The sequence below is a fragment of the Phalacrocorax aristotelis genome, chromosome 10 (assembly GCF_949628215.1).
Source record: "Phalacrocorax aristotelis chromosome 10, bGulAri2.1, whole genome shotgun sequence".
NCBI lineage: Eukaryota > Metazoa > Chordata > Aves > Suliformes > Phalacrocoracidae > Phalacrocorax > Phalacrocorax aristotelis.
Genome location: NC_134285.1, coordinates 24,728,369 through 24,751,540, shown reverse-complemented (window position 1 = coordinate 24,751,540; position 23,172 = coordinate 24,728,369). Strand labels below are relative to the sequence as shown.

General features: G+C 51.1%; 2 protein-coding genes across 4 annotated transcripts in view; both read left to right on the top strand.

The window, feature by feature from the left end:
* Nucleotides 1-16,108, top strand: part of RAB40C (RAB40C, member RAS oncogene family) — a 37,819-nt gene extending 21,711 nt beyond the window's left edge. The window contains exons 4-7 of the mRNA XM_075105901.1: nt 1,052-1,112; nt 10,665-10,742; nt 11,190-11,412; nt 12,968-16,108. Of these exons, the coding sequence (XP_074962002.1) occupies nt 1,052-1,112; nt 10,665-10,742; nt 11,190-11,412; nt 12,968-13,248 (643 nt within the window). The 3' untranslated portion in view covers nt 13,249-16,108. The remainder of the gene's footprint in view (nt 1-1,051; nt 1,113-10,664; nt 10,743-11,189; nt 11,413-12,967) is intronic.
* A 4,108-nt stretch (nt 16,109-20,216) lies between these two features.
* On the top strand, nt 20,217-23,013 carry WFIKKN1 (WAP, follistatin/kazal, immunoglobulin, kunitz and netrin domain containing 1). Of its 3 annotated transcripts, none has more exons than XM_075105900.1 (2): nt 20,217-20,532; nt 21,581-23,013. In XM_075105900.1, the coding sequence occupies exons 1-2, from the start codon at nt 20,302-20,304 to the stop codon at nt 22,928-22,930; spliced, it is 1,581 nt and encodes a 526-aa protein (XP_074962001.1). In that variant the 5' UTR covers nt 20,217-20,301; the 3' UTR covers nt 22,931-23,013. The 3 variants fall into 3 exon arrangements, with proteins under 3 accessions (XP_074962001.1, XP_074962000.1, XP_074961999.1); XM_075105899.1 differs by having other exon boundaries at nt 21,578-23,013; XM_075105898.1 differs by having other exon boundaries at nt 21,440-23,013.
* Nucleotides 23,014-23,172: the final 159 nt, after the last annotated feature.

Here is a 23,172-nt window from a genome sequence, read left to right as displayed (position 1 = left end):
TATTTGATTGTTGGCGGAGAAGGAGATTTAAGCACAGACTGTTAAACTGACATCCATGACCAATGATACGATCTTGAAAGCTTTAGATCTGAAAGAATGACTGTCCTGAATTTGAGGTGACTGCATTTTTCATATAGCTGGTGCCAAACTGGGGTTGAGAGATTCATCAGGCTTCTTAGTGCTCATTAATGTGTACTTTATCCTGGCCCAGGGAATAGATATGACAGTGTAATGTGTCTCTAATTACCATGATGCATTTCAGTATATACTGTTTAAATCGGTGGGCTGGGCTCTGGCTTACTGTCCCACATGCTCCCACGGGCACTGAGAGGTGCTGGTAATGTAGTCAAACTTATTTACACCATGCCACAAGTTGCAGTCAGGACAAATGACAGTGATTGAACAGTGCCTTGTCGCAGTGGGCTGGAAATGCTGTTCCCTAGTCCTGTTCCCGAGCTCTCTGTATGGTATGATCAGCCAGGTCAGTTGTTCTGTCAGAGATCCGTGAATAAAGATACTTCCTTTCATTTCTGGTTAACATGTATGGAAAAATAAGTGAAACTAGATGGTGCAAGACAATTTCTCATATCTTGAGTGATTATATTCATTTCACAGTAGGTCAGCTGTTCTCCGTGACTAGGAGAGATCTGCGGTCTCACTCTGACTTTCAACTCCCATGGACTGTAGGGAACTAGAGAGAAAATCCTTTGCCCAAGGGAGTAAATTACTTACATCCTTGTACATCATAAGGTAGTGCTGTAGCTGAGTGGTTTTAGTTTGTACCTTCTCCATGGGAAGTATGATGACAGCGAGGATATCTGGAGTGTGTCTGACTGTAACCAAAGGTGGTGATGCACCCATTGATTGTTCCCAGAAAACGCTGTGCAGAGCAGTTTAGGTACTGTGCCTGTTCTAAAGATCTGACAAGACCAACATTGGTTTTTCTGGGTTGGTTTTTTTTTTTTTTTTTTTGAGGACCAGTAGGGGATGTGGAGTATGGGATTTGAATCTCCAGATTTCATAGCTGTAACTTTACTTTTCTTTTTTGCAGGGACACCTCAGGGCAAGGAAGATTTTGCACTATTTTCAGATCCTACTCTAGAGGAGCCCAGGTAAGTGCTGCTCTCAATGTTTTGATGGGGCACGCTTGCTTTTCCTTCAGGCCGTAAAAACCTTCCATGCCATAGCAAAGAGCTCTTCAGGACCACATCAAGCATAAGAAGATCTGTGTAAATGCCAAGAGGTACAGCATGTCATCTTGGTAGTCTGTTTTTATGAAATGGTAGGAGAGAGGGTAGTGAATGACAGGCTTTCCTAGACTGCTACAGAAAAGGTCTGTTACAGACTATCTTCGTATTAGTTTCTAGAGAAGGGCTGAGAAGATGGGGTTATAGCAGACAAGGCAATTCTAGCTCTAGATCTGCCTTAGCTTTAATGTGGGATCTCGTACTTTCTGAGGTTTGTCAAATTTGTTTAAATATGACACTGGCTTTCCCAGTGGAGTTTTTCCAGTCTGTGTTGCCTGCAAGTCAGTTCCAAAAATAGGGTAGCTCCTACTTGCATGTTTGATGCAGACTTGAAACTAGAGCAGCTCAATTGGATTCATAAAGTATGTTCCTTAAAACATGAGACAGAGCGTTACATTTTGAGCTTCTCCTTTGGGCCCTGCTCCAGAATAGCATCTAGATTCTGAACAACAGAAAAATCTTGTGGTCCTCTGAAAAAATGCTGTTAGTTAACAGTGCTTTCTTAGAGTTTTATTGTCATCCTTTTAGGAATGTGACAGGGTCCCTTCAGGACAGTCTTCCTAAGTTAAATGAACTACTGTGTTTTCCCTTTTGTTTCCAAATTGGAAAACTTCAGAGAAAATTCCTCCTCTCTTAGACGCGGAGAGTCGGAAGCTATATATCAAGCTCCTGACTTCTCAGCCTTTGGGAAACTTTGCCACTTTTATTCAGGCTCTTGCCACTATTGGCTTTTTGCTCCTTGTAGTTGTAGACCTTTGCTTTGCTAGCTGTCGAAATCCATCATGTTTTCTTTCGCTAAGACTTCCTGCAAATTCACTTGTACTGTATATGTGAAAGCACTTTGCCTGGATGTGCTGTTGATATCTCCTCCTCCTCTTCTTGTTTGTGCACATCTCTGCTGTTGTGGATGCTTTGAGGCAACTCCTTTGAAGCAGAGGCCAATTTGCTGGTGCTTGCAGAAGTGCAAGGCAAGGAGTGTTGGAACGTACCTTCTTCAGTGGAAGAGTATGGCATCTCCTGTTAGTATGCTCGGTCCAATGTGCGAGTTTATCTTTAAGCTTCCCTCTGCCCTTACTGCATTTCAGAAAAATCTAGAGCTCCAATCCTAATATAACCTGTGGGCTTGAGCCCATGTCACTTCCCTTAGCAGTTATAAACAAACAGAATAGGTCAATGTGGTTTTCTGATGACCACATAACAGCTTTGGTCATTCTTTTTCTGAGACATGCTGTGTCGGATGCCCAAATCAAACTGGGAATGGAAACTGGCAGGCTTCTCAACTAATATGTCCAGAAATACCATTTGAGATCTTTTACCCCTCTATGCAGCATAACCTGCTTTTCCAAACTGCTGTGCAGAAGACCTTTTCCCATTTGCGTAGACTCTGAGATCCTCGGAGCAAGTGCTGTGTCTGCCCAGGGCTGCACCCAGCAGGGCCTGTACCCACATGCCAGAACTCGTAGCTGCTGCCACCATACAGCAAACTGGGGCAGACAGGAAAAGTGAAATAAGTAGTGATGAGAGTACTTGAACTGGATGGAGAGACAGGTACACATCTGTCTAGAAACTGCAGTGGAGCTCTAAGGCACTTGCACAGTGTACTCTTTGGGTTCCTGCAGCCTGTTCTCCCTAGATGCTACATTTGATGCTGGGTGCCATGTATCTGGCTGACCTTAAGTTTGAAATTTGAAGATTGCTTTTATCTTCCTTTCTCAAAATGAAGTTCTTGACCTTCTTTGCTTTGGAGGCAACATCTTGTACTTCTGCTGTGTTTGAGTGTTGCTTTAGGAACTCTCACCTGAACATCTGCAGGGCTCACCTCGTCCATCTTATCTGCTTACCTCTCCCAAGGGGTCTGTCTGAGAGATGTTCACAATAAACCTCATCAGCCAGGCATAGGGACCTTTAATGCTTTATTTATTTATTTATTTATTTAATGCTTTAATGCTTTATTGCTGAGTGCTGGGGTATGGAGCTTACTTACACAGCAAGGTGTAACTTACGCCTTTACCTCAAAGCCTGTGTTCTGCTTATGCAACAAATCCCTTTTCCAAAGTACTGTTGTGATGCCTCAGTCCAGATCTGCCAGAACAGTCAGCCTTTACGCTTAAAAACAACAAAACAGCCCTAAACAGGAAGCCTGCCCAGTAGGAGGAGAGGTAGTTCCCAAGTGAAGTCTCTCTGCTGCCCTGTGAAAGTGTTCTTGGGATGAGCACAGTGAAAAGTGGGTGCCTCTTGAAAGCTGGTAGCTAGTCCTTGTACAGTTTTCTCCACGTGGCTCAGAGTAAAACTTAGATTGGTTTCAGCATCAGGTGATTAGCTGTCATGTGGCGATATAGCAACATTCCTGTATTAGCAGGAATACAGATATTGACTCTCTTAAATAACTTGCCACATCTTTCAGTGGAAGAGGAAAGTATATGATTAACCAAAGCAAGAGGACTGTTTGTTTTGAACAACAAATGCCTGCATAGCTGCAAGAATGGACTTCAACACCTCCGGTTATTTTCAGTATGCAGAAGCTAACTTCTGGCATAGCCTTAGCATAAAGACAACTTAACCCAGCGTGATCTCAGGGGAAAAGATATAAAATGCTCCCAAGTTCTATTATTTCTTCAAGATGTATTTAATGCTGTGGCTGTACTGAATTCTTTTGCTTTAGCTATCTGCTCTCCTCTCTGCTGTCTCAGTATCACCAGACTTCAAGATTTCTGCTGTAGGAAGCCTGATGCAAATCATCCAGTTGGAGACAAGAGAAACAGCTTTTTTTTGTGTGTGGGTTTTTTTTTTTTAACCTAACAAGCCAAAAGCTCAGTAAGAATAAATACAGCAGAGAAGAGAGACGCCAGGGTAGGGAAAGCTCTGTTTAAAGTGCAGTGTGATATTTGTACAAGAACAGCTTGGTATAAACTGGCCATGAGCACCTTCACACTGCAAATTAGCAGAAGGTTCTCACTGAGTAAAGGGCTGAGACTCTGAACTGAGCTTCCTGTAAGAAGCACAAGGGGAGCTTGAAGAATGAGTTTCCAAAGAGGACTTTGACAGGTTGGCTGTGAGAGCAGGAGGCTGCCCTCACCAACCTGGCAGTCCTTACAGGGGTGACTGAGAACAGGGTGAGTCTATCTGAATAGCCAGTGCTTAAGAGAATACTTGGTATGAAAAGTACCTTCAAGTAAGGGACTCACACCTGACTTTCCCACATGCACCTTTTTATTTCTCAAGTGGAGTGGTAAGAATTGAATCTTCTGAAGTAAACCCTAGAGAGGCTGCAAAGTGGAAAAAGAGTCTCTAAATAGGGTGCAGACCTTCTTGGGAGTTTTCCTTTCTCCCAAAGCACAACCTCATGATTTGCTCAGTCTGGGCTGCAGGCTAGTCCCTCTCCAGTGAAAAGACTCTTCTTGAGTACCCTGATGCCTTCCCAAATTTATACTCCACACCACTTGCCTGGGTATGTAGCCATGTGGCTTTCATGTTCGGCAGGAACTTCTTCCTCTTGAAAACACCTAAAGTAAAATAGCTTCACTGTCTTTGAGTTGGCTTCAGATGAGGACCAGTCCCTTCTTTCAGCCACGGCGGACCAGCCACGTTTGCCTCAGGATTTGCTGCAAGGATCACAGATCTGTCATGCTTTCCTTCCCCACCCTGCCTAGCTGATCTGTTCTCATTAGGGATGCAATGAGCTCTGTGCCTCAAGGTGGAGGCTTGTGGTATACTGGTGTGCCTGGGACCCCTTCCTTTTCTCTTCTTGCTTCCCTGAGGCTTGAGTTTTTCCTCTCCAATCACAGCTGCTTTCATCATCCCTTCCCTCTTAGGGTCTCTTGGGCCTGCAGATCCTGGCCGCATCACTTCAGGGTCTCTCTTTGGGGCTAAAGAGGAGCAATCGTGTCTGGGATAGCAGAGCACTGGCCTCTAGCCACTGGTGGGGCAGGGAGAGTGCAGGCTGCGTCATGGTGACTGCAGGGCCAGGTGGAGGCAGGTAGAGTGGAAACCCAGTAGCATTGTGACCTGCAGAACTAACTCAGGGAGTTTGGAGCTTGCTGGGTTGCAGAAGGATTTTTATATTAATTGTCTCAGAGTTAGCATATGGTGAAAGACATTTACTGATGCTTAAAGATGCTTCCAAATCTTTCATTTTGCTCTTGGACTTCCACTCTTTGACTTTTTGTGCTTGGCCTTAAGGTCTCAATCATACTGACAGCAGAGCTGGCACGCTGATCTTCACTGTTGCATGCAGCTATGGCTCTCCTGGCTGCTGCAAGCAAATGCAACCTATTCCAAGGGTCATCACAGAGGGGAGGAAGAGGGTTGTGGTGGTGCTTTCTGATCTAGCAAGGAAGAAGCTGTGCTAGTATTGTTCCTGATGTTCTCATGTTCCAGTGATTTAAACTGTTTCTGGAAATGTGGCTTTTCAACTCTTCCCAGACGTTGTGATACAGAAGGTCTGTCATGAATAGTTTCAGGCCATCTACAGGAAGCCATAATCAACATTCAAAAATGCTCCCATCTTACAGCAAAGCTGCAGCCCTAACAGAATAATGAATATTGTTGAGTTCTGCTTAGGCAGGTCATTCGAGTATCTGCTGTTTATCCTGTTCAGGGCTTCTTAGTATGCAGGAAGGTGGTGGCTTTTTTGGCAGCTCAGAAAACTGAGATGTAGGTTCTGTTCTACCTTATGTCTTTCTTGGTTGCTGCAAATACCGTACCTGCTTCAGGTCATTTTGATGGGGCTGTCCAGCTGCTGGAGGAATCTGCCCTGCCTGCCAAAATGTCTATCAAAAGCTCAGTGATAAATAACGCCTCCAATATGTTATGCTGCTGGGAAGTGCTTTGGGAGCAGGATGTAATTGCCCATGAGCCAAGGTCTGAGGCGCCAGCTGGAAAGCCATGACCAAATGTCGCTCTGAAAGAGCAAACAGGAGACACAAAGTGTTTGCTGTCAGTGCTGGATCTTTGTTTATGGTTTACTTCATCCTGTGAGCCAGAGAAATCTTGTTGGTGGGGGGGGAGCTTCCAGGCTTCTTCAGCAACAGCTTTATTCCATTGGTGAATACCAGCGAGTGACGCCTTCCTGGCTGCCCTGTTATCTGTCTGCACTGAGCTGAAGTCTTTGACAGTCATGTGGGCACTTGCTTTCCCCAGCCGTGTTCTTCCGTGCTTGTGTGAGTGGCTGGGGATCCAGCTCCTGAAGTACCTGAGAAGGCTTTTTGGAGAAGTTTGCTTTGCACTGATGGGTAAACATGCTGCTTCTCTCTCACCTTTATATGGTTATTGCTTATAAGCCTGGTCTAAACCTGCAGCAAGCAGATTTTGCCGCCCCCCCCCCGACGTGGACAAATCTTTGTGTAAGCTCCTGCTGAAAACAAGTTTGGGTTTTGGCAGAGTAAACGTCCACATGTGCTGCTGGATACAGATGATCTCTGTTCCTTGTTCACTACGCAACATACTCATGTGGGGATTTGTCACTGGTGTGCTTAGGGTTGTGCCAATCCCAGTAGCGTGGAACAAAAAGAGAATGGAAATGAACTTTGAAAATCAGTTGTGAAAAGACCCGGGACAGATCTGGGATGAGTCCAGTCATCTACCTCACAAAGAACCCTATAGGCAGGTTGAGGAGAAAAAGAAGGCTGTTAGAGGGTTGATGAGGGCTCCAGAATACCCTTGATCAGAGAATCTGAAGGTTTCACTTCATGTTGTGGGAACCTGGGGTACGTAACGCTTACAAAGGTGCATTGTGAAACTAAAAATTGGGAGGTATGGAGATATGTGGTGTTGACAATCATCTAGGCACTTAAAGTCCAATTTGGGCTGCAAATGGGAAACTGTTCATTTGTCTAGTTGAGTAAATTAAAATTCTATGCACATTATTCCAAAGGAGACTTTTTTTAAAGTAAAAAAAAAAAAACCAACAGATCTTACTCGGAATTGTCTGCAGAAATTGAGCCAGCTTCCTGTCTGTGTGCCTCTCTCTGTACTGTTCTCTCTAGAGGAGAAAATGCTAATGACAAAGTGTATGTGGGATGTGTGCTCTAGAAACGTGGTGTCTGGAGCATGCCAGCACTGCTTGGACCAAGTACGAGGTTAAACAGCAGCACCATGAGCTGGCCAGAGGCTTTGAAGACTGCTTCCTCTATCTGCTGCTGAGTTATAGTAAAGCTAATATTAATACCCATGCTGGGGAGGATGGAGAGAGAAGCAAGGCATTAGACAGCTTGGCCTTGGTGTCTTCTGACCTTTTGGGAAGCTTTACTTGACAATCGTAATTCCAAATGTGTATGCATGGAGCTGTGTTATGACTTGGAGGGGAAGCTGGCAGACTGTTGTCTCTTGCATTTAGGTATCGTGGTCTTGACCTTCCAGCCTGCTCCTGAGAACCTGGGGGTGTGTTTTTGCTGATGCTTTATCCTTTTTCCTAGTTAAAGAAGCTCCAGGCTGCAGCTGCCAGCAAGCTTAAAAACTCTCTCCTCCTAGAGCATATTTCTGGCAGAAGCAGTCTTCACAAACTAGGTCTTGGGTCTGTTTCTCTTGGCTAAAGGAACTTGTCAATCCAGAAATAAAATAAGTAGACTTTATTTAACTTGCTGGCAGTTTGTCTTGGAAGGGGTCATCAAACTTTTTGCTTTGTGATTTCCTGACTCTCATTCATTCACATGTGCAGCCTTGGCAGTCCAAAGTCAAAACAGATACAACAAAAAATGAAAAGAAATTACATTTTTTTTAAAACGCACTTAAAATGTGACATATCCTGGTATTTCTTGATTTGGGTTCACAAAAAGCAGTATCTTTATGTGTTTTGTGAACTGATTCACTCTTCCAAAACAAAAGCAACCTGCACTTCCTTTTGAGTATGAATTTTTTTGACTGAACTAGAAATAACACTGCAAAAAATTATGGACTCTAGACACGAGCCCTAGACTTCCCTTGGATGAAACAGAAGATGCATCTGTTTCCCCAGTCCACACACACTTCCGCAAATTAGGAAAACTTATCATCAGGTCCCTCAGAATAACTGCAAGCCCAAAGGGCTCGCTTTTCACGTCAGGCTATCAAACATGGAAACCAACCCACCACGCATGACTTGCCTTTTGTACCCTCTTCACTTCTTTTCTTTCATACATTTGAGCCTTTCTGCAAATGGTACAAATGCAGAGGCATACATGTGGGAGGGCCAGCAAAGACAGAAGTAGTAAGCTTCGCCTGCAGAGTGACTGCCTGGGCTGGAAGTGCTGTGCAGTGGGGCTGGGGATAAAGCTCAAGAACCAGAATTGTTCTGACCAAGACTTTTAAAAACAATAAAATTGGGCAAGCTTCGTGAGAGTTGTTTATTGAGAGCTTTGAGAGAAAGGCAAACAATGTAGAGGCACACACAGCATACTTGGAGAAAGGCTGCTTTTCCAAATGGGGGGAACACTTCAAGTGCCAGCTCAAGGCATGACTATTAGAAGGAGTCAAGTGCCTTTGTGGCTGAGATGCCCTGGCGTTTATCATTCCTGTGTGCTCCAGATCTCATGCTGATGATTATTTTTTCATAAACTTGAGGTGTATCACATACATGGCTTCTGTACAGGCTTCCCTGGTTCACAGTGGGCTTTGGCAGCAGCAAATACTGTAAAGCTGTGTTTCAGGAGGACTGGGTATAGTTTGTGTATCCCATCTGTGTAGTGGATCTTCCATTTCAATGAATAAAGGAGCAGCTCCACTGGTACGTGAGGGTGACAGATGCTAGGCAGTTTGTCAGCTCCTTCCTTTGCTCTGCTGTATCTAGGCATCTCCTAGGGAGAACTAGGCTGCCAGATAAGATTTTCCTTTGCCAACTTAAGATCTCTTTTGCTTGCACTGGAGACTTGCTGTAGGGGCGGCTGTTCCTAGGATACCCCTGATTCAGAGAAGACTGGTTCTGCTGAGCTTGCTGCTAAATGATCTGTTATTCTGGAGTCTAGCTCGGGCTGGTTTGTTTTGCCCTTAGCTTAGTCTTGCTGCTGCTGGGTTACCTTTCATCCAGCATTGTGTTCCCAGCTGGGGTGTCTTCTCTCGCAGCACAAGATCATCTGTTTCTCTGTTGTTCCCATTTCAGGACATCTTCAATTGCAATTCTGTGAAGTAACCTTGAAGTGCCTGTTGTCACTTGAAATGTCCTTGATTGCAAAGAAAAGAGTGACAAGAAGTCAGAAAAATAACGAGAGAGTTGCAGAAAGGCGGCTGCTTAAGACAATCCTCTAAATGCTGTATGTGCCCAACTGGTACTGAGAGGCAGCTCCTGATGTGTTGACTTGTGTGCCTGCAGGGCCATGCATAACCTACTTTCCTTGTGTCTGTCCTCAGAAATAACTTTGATTCAAGAAAAGCTCACTTGTTAAGAGTTGCTGTGGACCTGAGTGGTGGCTAAGCAGTCTGGTCGTGGTCCTGAGTCCTGCTAGCCAAGCTTGGGGTGAGGGTAGAGGCCCTCCAAGGTGCTGTTCTGGGTTGTCATGGCTGCAGGCACAAACTTTCCTGTCTGGAATTCTGCCTGTCCTCATTGCCAGCACCATTGTGCTGCACCTTGAGAGGTGACTGGGAAGTGAGTCATGGATGTGGGTAGTGTTTGGGGAAGATGGATGTGGGCCTGAGGATGCAGTAGGTACCTCTCCTTCCAGAAGAAAAAGCAGGAGAAAAGGTCCTTCAGCAGGACCTTTGATCTGACCCTCTGGGGTTTGCCAGCATCGCTGTACTTTGTCTGTTCTCTGCCAGTGCAGCAATCACAAATTGCTGAAGGCAGCCGGTGTTGCTGTTCCTGACATGAATCCTGGTCATGAAATCTGTCCTCCAGAGATGCTGTGTTGCTTATTGCCATCACTCTACTTCTTCCCTGCCAGCAGCGGGACAACAGATTGAGACAGGTTCTGGGGCGGGAAGACATGCTGAAGATGGGTGTGCTTTATTAACTTTGTCATGTTCTATTACCACCCTACCACTGAATGCAGCTGTTCTGCACCAGGGGAAAATAGTGTTTCTGGCTGTCCTGGTTTCAGATGGGATAGAGTTAATTTTCTTCCTAGTAGCTGGTATACTGCTGTGTTTTGGATTTATGAGTTTGTATGAGTTTCTGATAGCAGGAGGGTGTGTTTTGCACAGCCTCACTCTTCCGGATGCATAGTCACCAAGGCAGTTCCTTTTCCTTTGTAGAGATTGCTGCCCTAGAAATTATTTGGGGGATGTTCAAGCCCAAACAGGAGTAAAACCTTCCCTAACACTCTGGGACCAAGTTAGTACAAACCTGTTGTCTCAGTTTTTGCCCTAGCAAGCACACAAATAATGCAACGGAGAAATGCTTTGCCCCTTAGCCTTTTGGTTGCTGCATATGGACATAGTCTTTCAGGTGTGTCTCCCTTTCAGTTTGCCTGCTATGAAACTTCCTGATCGCTCCTGATTTTCTTCCACCAGGGAATTCTCTTGGTGTACGACATCACTAATCGCTGGTCCTTCGATGGGATAGACCGATGGATAAAGGAAATAGACGAGGTAAGTTGAATGGAAGAACGTGTGTGGTAGTCTACAGCAAAAATCTGTGGAGGTGCCACATCTGATATGGGGATATGAATGGCTCCGCTATGGAGAGGAAATGGTGGCAGTCCGCTAATAAGCAAAGCAAGGGGATAAGTGTCTGCCCTCCATGTCTGTATAAATCCGGAATAGTAGGAAAGGGCTTGGGAATCGCCAAGAAAGATAGGAAAGGTGTCTTCTGAGAAGGTTTCCTCTAAAATGGACTTAGAAGGGATAAATTAGTCTTCGTTGCCATGTCATACTGATTTTGGCAGTCCCTGTCAGTCACAGAGCAGTTTCTATTTCTTTGCCCTTCATTGTTATTGCAGCTAAGCAGAAATCTCATTGTAGGCTGCCCTTACTAAGGACAAGCCGTGATTTCTCCACTTCTTTCTTTTCTTTTTTTTTTTTTTTTTTTTTTTAAAGCATGCCCCAGGCGTCCCTCGGATCCTGGTGGGAAACAGGCTTCACCTCGCCTTCAAGCGGCAGGTGCCAACAGAGCAGGCCCGGGCTTATGCAGAGAAGAACTGCATGACGTTTTTCGAGGTCAGCCCACTGTGCAACTTCAACGTCATAGAGTCCTTCACAGAATTGTCCCGTATCGTCCTCATGCGGCATGGCATGGAGAAGATCTGGAGACCCAACAGAGGTCAGTAGTGAGGAAGATGCTCCGTGTGGGGAAGGCATGAGAGCTGTCTGAGCTGAAATAGAGGGATAGGGTTCACTGCATTGGTGGGAGGTGTATTTATTAGTAACTGTGTGATCTGAAAGCACCGAACATGGAGAAATGCCTCGGGTCAGACAGGCTGAAGCTGAGCCACAATAAGCTGCCTGTACTAGTGCAGGAACCCGGCAGGCAGCCTGAAATAGCCCAGGAATTGGACAGGCAGCAGTGAGGGATGGGCAGCTCCAGAAGACAGTTCAGCATGTCTAGGATCTGAATTGCTCTGGGGCATCCTACACCTCTCCGCTTATTCTGGATGAGGCTGAGGGCAATTAAGTTCCCAACTTGAAAGTACTTCAGTCAAATGGCTGTGTGGGATGAATCAAAGCGTAAGCACCTCTGTCCTTACCTTTGCCTGAGCCTGTCTCTCCTCTTTTGGAGAGATGTGGAGGCAGAATGAGCCTAAGGAGCTGAAAGGGACTAAATCACATACCTGCTGTTGGCACAGAGCAGAGGGCTGGGGTCTTCCTTATGTCCGGGCACATGTGCTGAAGTGTGGCAAACTTCAGGCAGAGTCTGTGTTACATCTCAGCCTGTTGCGTTTGAAGTAAAATAGTCTTAAGTCCCACGTTCCTGGCTGGAGGTAGCCGTGTGCCCCACTGACAGTCTGAGCAGCAGATTTGCACGCCAGGGGTGACCTGTGTTCCTATGGATCCTCAGCTCCTGCTCATGAGGGAGGGAAAATCCTGTTTGCCAGCCCAAGTCACCGGATTATCTGCCAGGGCTGCCATGCTGCTGTCTCCGGTTTGTGCAGGGAGGGCAAGCAGGAGTAGGAACTCGGCTGCATTCACAGACCCCTTCTGAACCTCCTCCAGAGGCAGGACTGGGAATAGCAGCGTGGCTTTCACAGCAGGCTGGAGGTGAAAGTGTGCCCTCGTGTGGCCGCTTGCTGGGAAATCCCATCCAAGTAGACTTTCCAAAACAGGCTCATAATGTACATAGAGCTAAGAGGTCACTGGGAAGCTTGAAAGAGCAGAGCCGCCTTCTGGCTTGGTGAGATCTCTATTGCTGCAGGCACTCCACAGAGAGCTAGCCCCGTGGCTGCTGCTCCCCGCACAGGCTGCAACTGAGACCATCCTGCTCTGGGGCTTCCTTACCCTGTTGCTTCCTTCCCTGGGCATGTCCTTCTGGCTGCCAGGTCAGATGATGGCCTGAGAAGCCAAGTCTCTGGCAGGAACATGAACAAGGCACTGCCTGTCCCAGGCACTCTGCAGAGAAGAGGGGTGGCAGTGTCTAAGGCCTGTGTCAACACCAAAGCTGGTGTCTTGCAAAGCACTAACCTCTAAGGCAGAGCTTACCTGGAGTTTCCCAAGCTTTTGTCCCAACTAATCTGCTGCCTATTCAAGGCTCCTGTGCAGTCGTTATTAGCTTCTCTCCCCAGAGGAGCAGGAACTGCACATATATATAGGGAATAGTTGCAGGGACAAGGTAGCCCTTGAAACCTCTTGGCCCTTGACTGTCTGGTGTCTTCTCCCACCAGTGTTCAGCTTACAGGACCTCTGCTGCCGAGCCATCGTTTCCTGTACCCCAGTCCACCTCATCGACAAGCTGCCGTTGCCTGTCACCATCAAAAGTCACCTGAAATCCTTCTCGATGGCCAACGGGATGAACGCGGTGATGATGCATGGTCGGTCGTATTCCTTGGCCAGCAGTGGGGGTGGGAGCAGCAGCAAAGGTAACAGCTTGAAGAGATCCAAATCAATTCGTCCGCCCCAGAGCCCCCCACAGAACTGCTCACGCAACAACTGCAAGATCTCTTAGCAGGATGGACACACCGTGAGCTTCTAACGTATCCACACCCACCCACCGATGTACAGCTGTTTGCACACTTAACCCTTTTCAACTGGATCCTTTCGGATGGGCCGCGGTTGCTTTTCTGATGGCACGCACAAGCGTTGGGAATGTGCTCACGTTTTGGTTTCGCACAGAAAGTGTGGTGCTGGCTGGATCTTGTAGCGCTGGCAGGGAGAGAACTCTGCCAAGTGACCCTCCAAGAATGCTTTGGGCTTTGCCTTTCGGCCTGGGGTGGAAAATTCAGCAGCTGCCGGGTTGGGGAGGGGGGAAGGGGAAAAAGCTCATCCAGGCTCAATGGAGAAATGGATTTAATGGAAGATTGAGAGGCTTAAGGGAGTAGGCAAGGAGAGTCTGTGCTGCAACTTTAACTCTTGGACTCCTGAACAGATTGTTGGTGCAATAGTGATCATTGGATGTAGGAAAAAAAAGCAACAGGGATGGGAGACTAGTGACAGTTTTCACCAGGATGTTAACCTGCTGTTGCCAAAAACAAAGAAAACAAGGCAAGAGTTGGCCAATTGGAAAGGGGAGGGAAGCAGTCTGCTTGCTGCCTTCATTTATTTATGTAAATAGTATACATATTATATATATATCTATCACTTGTTTTTTAAGGTTTTTTTTAAGAAGCAGTCAGGGAAAATTTTATGCAGCCATGTAAATACAAGCACTGGATTAACTTTCCCAGTGTCAGCAAAAGGAGAAAAGTGGAGGATTTTCCAATGAAAATACACAAATGCTTTAAGAGACTTTCAATCACCACCTGGGCTTGTGCTGGGTTTTTTTAAAATACTACATATGCAGAAGGAAAGAATGTTTTGTGTGAAATGTACCCTAAGCTGCTTCATTCTGATCATTCCCTAAAACTTGTCAGTGCTGAAGACAGGGTGGGATGTAAGTGGACCGAGGGGCAGAGCGGAGAGGCCAGGGTCTTGGGGTTTGTTTTTGGCAGGCAGGACAAAGAGGCAGCTCTGAGGTCAGACTGATGCCTTGCTCGCTTTGCGTCTTCTGATGCGTGGCTGATCGGGGACTGAGGAGCTGAGGGTGGAAGCATCGCACCTAAAGCAGAGGGGAAATGCTGAATTTGTCCCTTATTGCTGCAAAGCCTCAGCCGTCGCTTCCAGAGCCCTCCATCCACGACACAGCCCTCTGGACCCTGACACGACACCACCCCATGCGACAGCCCCTGAATCCTGGCTGCTTCTTGCTTTGCTTTTCTACAGACATTCTGCCTGAGCTAGCATTGCTGTGGCTCCTCCTGGATGAAAGTAGGGAAAGGACAGAAGCAGCTTTTCCCACTGGAGCATGAAGGGAAGGAGCAGGGAATGGGAAGGTGAAAGGTTGGTGTGGGAAAACAACGATCCCCAGGTCCCATTGTGGCAAATGTGCTTGGCTTTCGTGGCAGCACCAGGAAATCAGGAAAGCAAACTGCTTTGCTCTGCAGGACTGCTCCTGGATTTTGGAGGGACATGCAGGCTCAACAGCAAGAGCTTGAGATGTGCATGTGCTGTTGGAGAAGATCTTGTCTCAAGCAAGGGCATGTGTGTCTCTGGCTTCATCCCATGGCTGATCTGTGCTGGATCATGGCTGGATACTTAGAAATAACTCCTAGCCCTTACTGCAAAAGCTAAGCGGGGCTTGGCAGTGGGACTAAGCTATGTCAGCCGATTCTTGTAGGCAGCTGGGATGTGTAGATTGTGAGTAGCATGGTAGAAAGTGAACTGCTTTTCCTTGTGCTGGGCCACTCTCCTCAGCAAGGAGCCCAAGCTGGTTCAGTGCTGCCATATTCCTCCTGGTGTTGGCAGCTCCTCAAGGCCTGGGCTTGCTCTTCTCCCCCTCAGAGCAGCTTGTTGCATTGCATGGGCAGAATGAAGCCGCAGCAGCTCCTGCACGGCCGACGGACCTGCTTTGTTCAGGCAGCAGGCAGGGGCACATCCCTCCACGGGGAACATCTTCCCCTTGCTTCTGAGCCGACCTGGGAGGTGAAGGAAGCTTCCCCCTCCCCATGCTGTAGAACAAAATACAATAGAGGGGTAGGTCTCTTGGCTCAGCTCTAGCGTGCTTTATTGCCCAGCTCAAATGAGTGAGGAGAGAATTAAACCCCAGGCAGATGGAGGGGGGAGAAGAATCCTTTGTAGTGGTGGTTTGGCTCAAGAGCAAAGCCGCAGCCGAGCTCGGCATGGTGGCGCAGAGGCTGGGGGATTTCGAGAACCTGTCTGGGATGGCTGGCACCTGTTTCCCATCACTTAACACACAGCAGAAGACAATCGCTGGCTCAGCAGCCTGGGGATATACAGCCAACAGGTGATGCACCCCGGCACTGCAAATCGACTTCTCCTGGAAAACATCATCCAGGCACCGTGGGGCCCCTTTGCCGGGCTCCTCCCGGGCACCGGTGTGCGGAGTGAAGAGGGACGAAGGCTTCCTTCCTGAAATCGCAAAGCTGCTGCATGTCTAGAAAAACTTGATGTACCTTGGCTTGGTTTGGCTTTGCCATGTGTGACACCTCCCTGCCTTTTCCCCTGCAGTTGATTTATTTTTTTTGTTTTTCACTGTGTAAGGTCTCAACAGATCCTGTCTGGAGTGAGGGTGAAAGATTTACCTGGAGCATTTGCTCAGCAAAAAACTTTTTTTTTTTTGTTTAATTTAAAAGAAAAAGGTTCTTGTATCTGATATCAACACTAGTCTGTAGCTGCTCTCCAACACTTGTACCATTCCCAAGTTTTTTTTTACTTTTTTTTAATTCCTTTGTACAGTCAGTGTTGTTCAATTGATTATACATGGGTTTGTTTTGTATAAATTAAAGTCTTTTTTGTTTGTTTGAACTACAGAGTGAAAGGTGGAGAAGTTGTATCAATTTGGTTGAAGGGAAAAGGGGGTAGTTTTGCCCAAAACTGGGGATTTGGGACTGCTTGTGGTGGAGGTGTGCATTGCCACTTCCTGATCAGCCTCAAAATAAGTTGTCTTGCCCTCGGACTGCATTTTCTGGGGGGTCTTGAAGTCACAATTCCTGGCCCTGGGGTTCTTTTTGCCCTTCTCTACAAATGCAGAAGCTAAAACTCTTCTTATTAAAAGCCTGAGTCACATAGAGTTGCTGATTTTTGGGTAGCGGAGCTCTAAAAAAACAGAGTTGCCTGCAACACCTTTAATATCCTAGGTGGCTGTAGGAAGCCAGGCTCTGCAGCAGCTTGTGTGGAGTTGTGCTCCATCCCCGCATGGGTTTTGCAAGTACAGTTGAAGCCTTAAATTGCCTCTTTGGGTCCGGGTGACCTCCAGGGGAGAGGACCAAGTGCCACAGCACTATTCACCCCTCCTACCCCAGGCTGGAATGAGCTGGAAGTCAGCCTGGGGTGAATGTGACTTTGAAATGGGAAAGATGCCACAGGGAGCTCAGAGCACCAGTGTCACCATTGGGGTGTCGCTGGGGCCGGGAGCCCCCAGGAACGGGGTTTTCTCCTGGGGTGGAGGGAGGCTTCTCCTTGCCCGATCCTTTTCTCTCTGGCTCCCATACCACCTCCCCTTGACCTCCCTTTTCCCCTGCCTGCTCACTTCCCTAGGATCAGATTTTCCACTTCGTACCAGACTGGCCATGCTTGTTTTAACAGCTTAAGGAGTAATTGCTGGGGCTGGGAGGGGGCAGGGGGGAAATGAGATAGTGTCTGCAGCCTGGAAAACCCTGGAGCTAAGGTGAAAGCCTGGTCAGGGAAGAGTCACAGAGACTTTTTTTTCCTCTCATTTTCAGGGGGGTTCTGCAAGTGTCTGTTCCTTCTCACCAGCAGAGCTGAAACAAGGGCTGTGTGTGGTTTCAGGTGGGGTACAGACAGCCGGAGCCCATTATGCTGGAGCCCCAGGGGCTGCCTTTGCTGCAGCTGTCTCTGCTCAGGAAGAGCAGGGCAAGAAAACACACTGCACAGCCTGAACGTCAGGGGAAAGGTTAGGCAGGCCTTTAAAGGTCCCTGTTCCTTGGAGAAAGAGGAGGGAGCAGGTTGCTCTGGGTTGGTTCAGTGCTTTCCTTGTTTGGTGCATTTATCTGAACCTAGCTTCCCAATTCGAGGGTGTCTTGGGTTGGTCCCGCTATCCCCTGTGGGGTTGTACCATGCAGACTGTGAAGAAAGGGTCACCTCTATCCGGCTGCACCTGAGATGCTTGAGAATGAGGATGCCCCCACCCCAAGGCGCATTGGTGGGGTAGGAGCCCTCCTCCCTGGGCGCTGGGTGTTATATCAGAGGGCTGTGCCCTTCCCTGCAGGCTGGGGTGCTGAGCCACTTCCTGCGCTCCCTTGTCTTGAAAGGAGATGAGCCATAAAACTCACATCTGTGTCTGGGATCTTTGAAAGCAACCCCAAAAAAATCCCTGTTTTGGGGTGTGGTGGGTGCTCCGATGTGTGGAGGCAAACAGCGTGGGAGAGACTGAAGTTATGGCTGCTTCAAGCCTTTCGATGGTGAAAATCTATTGTGGGCTTGGTCCAGGGTGGGGAGAGTCACTTTTTCTTTCATCTTCTGCTGAAGGAGCACTAGAAGAGGCTGGGTGGGGGTCCCCAGGCATGGGTGAGGCTCTCAAGTCTTCAGGAGCTGCATTTCCAACCACATGGCATCCAGCATCCCTCTGGCTGGTCTGATGCTGCCGAGGCAAAGGTTCCGGGCGGGCACTTGTCGCAGCCTCACCACTTTTGATCTTGCCAACACAGGGACAAAGCATCTCAGGCTCCCATGTGAAACACCCATCAGGGGCAGATCCCCTGGCTCCAGAGAGGGGTCAGTAGGGCAGGGGCTGACCCAAACTCCAGCACCAGCGTCTTCTCAGACTGTTGCTGTGACCACATGGACCCAGCGTGTGGATGGGTGAAATCTGGGCTCCAGGTTTTCTCTTCCCTCCTGCAGCAGCATCCTTGGAAGGACCCTGGAGCACACCCCGAACTGGTTCTATGCCCCCAGGCTGTGGAGAGTGAGGCACCATGAGAGCCTGCAGCACTGCCTCCTGGCTGGAGCGATGTGGGTTTGGGGGTGGGGATCCCCAGGCAGTGCCCACTTGGCAGCTAAAGAGCAGGGTCAGCTGGGTTGGTGTGGGGGGCTCCAGGCTGCCAGGGCAGGCAGGGTACAGTCCCCCTGGGCCATCCTGATGCAATTCCCTGTTTGCAGACCACTTCATCAGCCTCCCTGTGAGTGACCTCGGGCAGCGTAACGTCTGCTCCATGTCTGGGTCTGGCCAGAACCCACAGGTGGCTGCTTAGCCACAAAACCAGGGTGAGTGGGGTCCCAGGGCACAGCCACAGGACATGGTCCGGCCCTCCATGTGTGGTCAGGGCAAGCTGTTATCAGGCCTCACCATGCTTTGGGATTCCAGGCCCCCGGGGAGCCCCAGCATGGCGCTGCTGGCAACACAGCCATTTGCCAGCCCTGGTGGCCGCCTGGGTAGGGAAGTGGCAGCGGTTGCAGGTCATGGCACTGTGTCAGTGGCACCAGATGGAGGTCAGCGTGCCGGGGCATGGCACCTGTGTCCCGCTTCTGCCAGCGTGGCAGCTGTTGAGGGCCCCCCCCAAAATGCCTGGTCTGGTGCAACAGGGCTTTCCCCAGGAGCTGCAGGCTGGAGGAGTGCTGTACCATTACATGCAAAAACACCTCGGGGGTGCCGGTGGGTTGGTTTCCCCCCTCAAAAAAGTCAAGAAAAGGCTCCCCACCGGTTTTTACACCGCCTTCACTGTCTCGAGTTTGCAGTCCTACAGAAGGGATGCTGGGGGTTCTGAGCTGCCGCCCCCGGGAAAACCTCCCTCGCATGGGTTTGCTGCTTCCCAGGAGCTGCAGACCTCCACCTCGGCACTGAGGTGGGCGGGTCACAGCTCTCGCCAGTGCCGGAAGAGTTAACACTCCCAAAATGCCGCTAAATGTTCCTGGTGCAGGTCAGTCTCCACCCTCCACCGGGGATTAGGGAAATCTGGCCGGGGAGCCGGGGCCGGCTCCTGCCAGCTCAGGGGCGGCTGCGGGGTGCGCTCGGGGAGGCAGCGGCGGGATTGAAGCGCAGGCACAGCGTGCCGGAGCCGTCCCACCGGGGTCTGGCACGGCCAGGCGCTGCCTTCCAGCTCAGAAAAATACCGCCAGTTTAAAAAGCCTGGCTGTAAAACAGCAAGGAGGGAGGGCTGGGAGCCGTTGCTGGGCTGGGTGAGCCCCTTCAGGGGGACCAGGTGGGCACCCACCCTGCCAGGCGAGCCAGGGTGCCGTGCTTGGCAGCACAGCACTCGTGCGATGCTGGCTGGTGAGTAGGGATGAGCTGGGCGGACACATAGCAGTGCTGGCACCCTGCTCCTGGGTGCGGGGCTGCCTTTGCCTGTGGTGCCAGCGGGCACCAAGAGGCGAGTACAGGGTGAGGGGCTCCTAGACCAGCCCGGTCCCTGGCAGCCCCGCAGTGTGGGCCCCATGTGTCTCCCTGCCAATGGCCCTGTCCGAGTGGACCACAGACTCTGGCTGTTCTCTCATCCCGCAGGAATTCAGCTCCGTGAGCCGGACGGTTTTTTTGGTGTGTGTCCGTCCCCCCCCTCCTTTCACTCTCCCTCTTTGGAGACTTACTGCATTCTGCCTTTGATCTCCCCCCATGTTTGCCCAGCCGATCGCTGGGCTCGCTGGGGTTAGAGGCTGAGGTCAGCGCCTTTCCCATTCCAAACACCCAGAAACATCAGTGGGAAGGGAGGGGATTCAGATTACAACCTTCCCGTCCTCCCCTTCCACCTCACTCGCCCCGCTCGCCGTGCCGGCAGGGAGCCGGGATGGACTGAGCCCCTCTCACCAAGGGATGCTGCTACCACCGTGTCCCTGGCGCCCCAAGAGCTGAGCGGTGGCAATGGATGGAGGTGGCGGGGAGCATCGCCGGTGGTCTGGCTGGCGCTGGGCGTGCTGAAGGGCAGAGGTTTGGTCCTCTCCTCCTCCTCTTTGTCCCCCTGCCCACTCGCCTTCTCCGTCATCCCCTCCATCCTGAATGTGATTTATCCCGAGCCCTCACCAGTGAGCCAGGCCAGTGGTGTGGGGTGGCCAGATGCCTCCTTGCAGGAATTTCGACTGCCCAGGCCAGGGCAAGCGAGCGGGTGGGCGGCAGCACGCATCCATGGGCATCGCGCTCCTCTTGCCTTTGCTGGCAGCAGCAGCGGCTGGGCTGAGCCTGCAGCCAGGCGGGATGCAGCACCTGGGGGTCTGCCCCAACCAGCTGAACCCCAACCTGTGGGTGGATGCGCAGAGCACCTGCGAGCGGGAGTGCCAGGCTGACCAGGTGAGTGGGGGGGGGCTGCGGAGGCTGGGTGGGGTGTATGGAGATGGGGGGGCATCCCCAGGGTCCCGGAGGGAGATGCTTTGGGGTGCAGGTCCCCACCCAGTGGTGCAGACGCTTCAGTTGTTTTGGTGCAACGTGCTCAGGCTGGCTGCAACTTCACCCCTCCCTGAGTCCCTGCTGTTGGCAGGCTCAAGGGGTGCCCTGGGGCCACTCCCTGGCCCCCAGCAGGCAAAAAAACCCTGCTTGTAGCCCCCCATGTCCCACCTTGGGCCATGTCCTGTGGCCAGGACACCCCCTCTGCACACCCCTACGATGTTCCTGCCCCCCCCCCCAGCCAAGGGACTGGGACAAGGCAAATGGGTGTGCTAGCACAGGGACCCCCCCATCAGGCAGTGGGCAGCTTCCCCTCCCCCCCCCGCAACTTTTCCCTGAGGTCAGGAGCCCACCCATGGACCAGGCTGCCCATCCCAGAGAGCCCCAGCGCTGGGGTCTGCAGCAGCAGGCAGGGCACAAGCACCTCTGCCCCGGCTAGGGCTGCCTGGACGCAGGGGGAGCGACTCCTTCGCAATTCATCTGCACAATGAGGTCAGCCTCCTCTCAGACAGCTAAAGCTGAGAGGCGTGAGATGCTTTCTGCTGTGGGAGAAGGGGCCGTCATCACTGCAGTGCACCCCCTAACCCTGCTGGGGGGTCCAGGGGGGCTGAGGGTGGGCCAGGGCCAGCACAGCCATTCTGGGGGTGGTCTGGCTCTTACCCAGAGCCCAGCAATACTGGGGGTGCACAGGGCTGCACAGGGGACATCTGCCCACCCAGAAGTCCTGTGGGGAGTGGCAGCAGCACCCACAACACAGTGGTGACCTCCATGTCCCAACCCCCCATCTCCTCTCCCCACCCCCCGCCCCGGCCAGGACTGCGAAGGCTTCGAGAAATGCTGCACCAACGTGTGCGGGCTGCGGAGCTGCGTGGCCGCCCGCTTCGCCGACAGCAGCCTGCCAGCACTGGCGCTGGCGCCGGCAGCCTCGTGTGAGAGCTTCGTGTGCACACAGCAGGGCTCCGACTGCGACATCTGGGACGGGCAGCCTGTCTGCAAGTGCAAGGACCGCTGCGAGAAGGAGCCCAACTTCACCTGTGCCTCCGACGGCCTCACCTACTACAACAAGTGCTACATGGACGCCGAGGCGTGCCTGCGTGGCACCCGCCTCACCACTGTCCCCTGCAAGCACATCTTCACCTGGCCTGACACCAGCCCGGTGCCACAGGAGACGACAGCGCGCCCCACACCAGGAGCAGGCCCCGAGGTGCCGGTGCCCCCCGCCCTTTACAGCAACCCCTTCCACCAGTCGGTGCTTGCCGGCGGCACCGTCAGCTTCCGCTGCGATGTCAGCGGGCGCCCACGGCCGGACATCACCTGGGAGAAGCAGAGTGAGCGCGAGGAGAACTTCATCATGCGGCCAGACCAGATGTATGGCAACGTGGTGGTCACCAACATCGGCCAGCTGGTCATCTACAACGCCCGCCACGAGGACGCCGGCATCTACACCTGCACAGCCAGGAATGCTGCCGGGCTGCTCCGTGCTGACTTCCCGCTGTCAGTGGTCAGGCGGGAGCCAGGGGGGACCCCGCGGGCTGCCAGCCCCCAGCCCTTCCCCAGCGCCGAGTGCCTGAAGGAGCCAGACCGGCGGCGCTGTGAGGCCCTGGAGGTACGCTGGCACTTTGACGCCAAGCAGGGCTCCTGCCTCACCTTCCGCTACGGGGGCTGTGGGGCCAACAGGAACCATTTTGAGACCTATGAGGAGTGCCGGGCTGCCTGCCTGGGCAGCGCCCGCCCCACCTGCCTGCTGCCCATGGTGCAGGGCCCCTGCCAGAACTGGGAACCCCGCTGGGCGTACAACCACCTGCTGAAGCAGTGCCACTCCTTTGTCTATGGCGGCTGTGAGGGCAACACCAACAACTTTGAGAGCAAGGAGACCTGCGAGGATGTCTGCCCCTTCCCCAAGAACCTGCAGTGCAAGGCTTGCCGCCTGAAGAGCAAGATGGTGCTGAGCCTCTGCCGTAGCGACTTTGCCATTGTGGGCCGGTTGATGGAGATTGTAGAGGACCAGGACTCCGGCATCGCCCGCTTTGCCCTCGAGGATGTCCTCAAGGATGAAAAGATGGGCCTCAAGTTCTTCAACATCAAGTACCTGGAGGTGACCTTGACTGACATGGACTGGAACTGCCCCTGTCCCAACATGACGGCGGAGGATGGGCCGCTCATCATCATGGGCGAGGTTCACGATGGCATGGCCACACTGGACCCCAGCAGCTACGTCCGGGCGGCCAACGACAAACGGGTCAAGAAGATCTATGAGCTGATGGAGAAGAAAACCTGCGACCTCCTGAACCGCTTCCAGGACTAGGAGAGAGCCGGGACATGCTGACAATGGGGGGACCACAGACCCACCTTGGGGGCTGCAGACTGGAGGGTGGCCTGCACCAATGTATCTAGGGATTACCACCATCATGTAGCCCCCACCCCTCCATGCTGAGCCCCAGCCCAGTTCCCACCTCCCTTGTAATTTATCTGCCGCACTCCCCCTCCCAGCACAGCCAGAACCAATAAAGGATGTGGTTGGGTTGCAGAGGGGTGGGAGGTCTGCCA

Bases quoted from the DNA above. Each gene is read 5' to 3' on its own strand.
- WFIKKN1 (XM_075105898.1), top strand. From the start codon at position 20,302: ATGCCTCCTTGCAGGAATTTCGACTGCCCAGGCCAGGGCAAGCGAGCG. The intron at 20,533-21,439 runs GTGAGTGGGGGG...CGCCCCGGCCAG, and splicing joins GGGAGTGCCAGGCTGACCAG to GACTGCGAAGGCTTCGAGAA.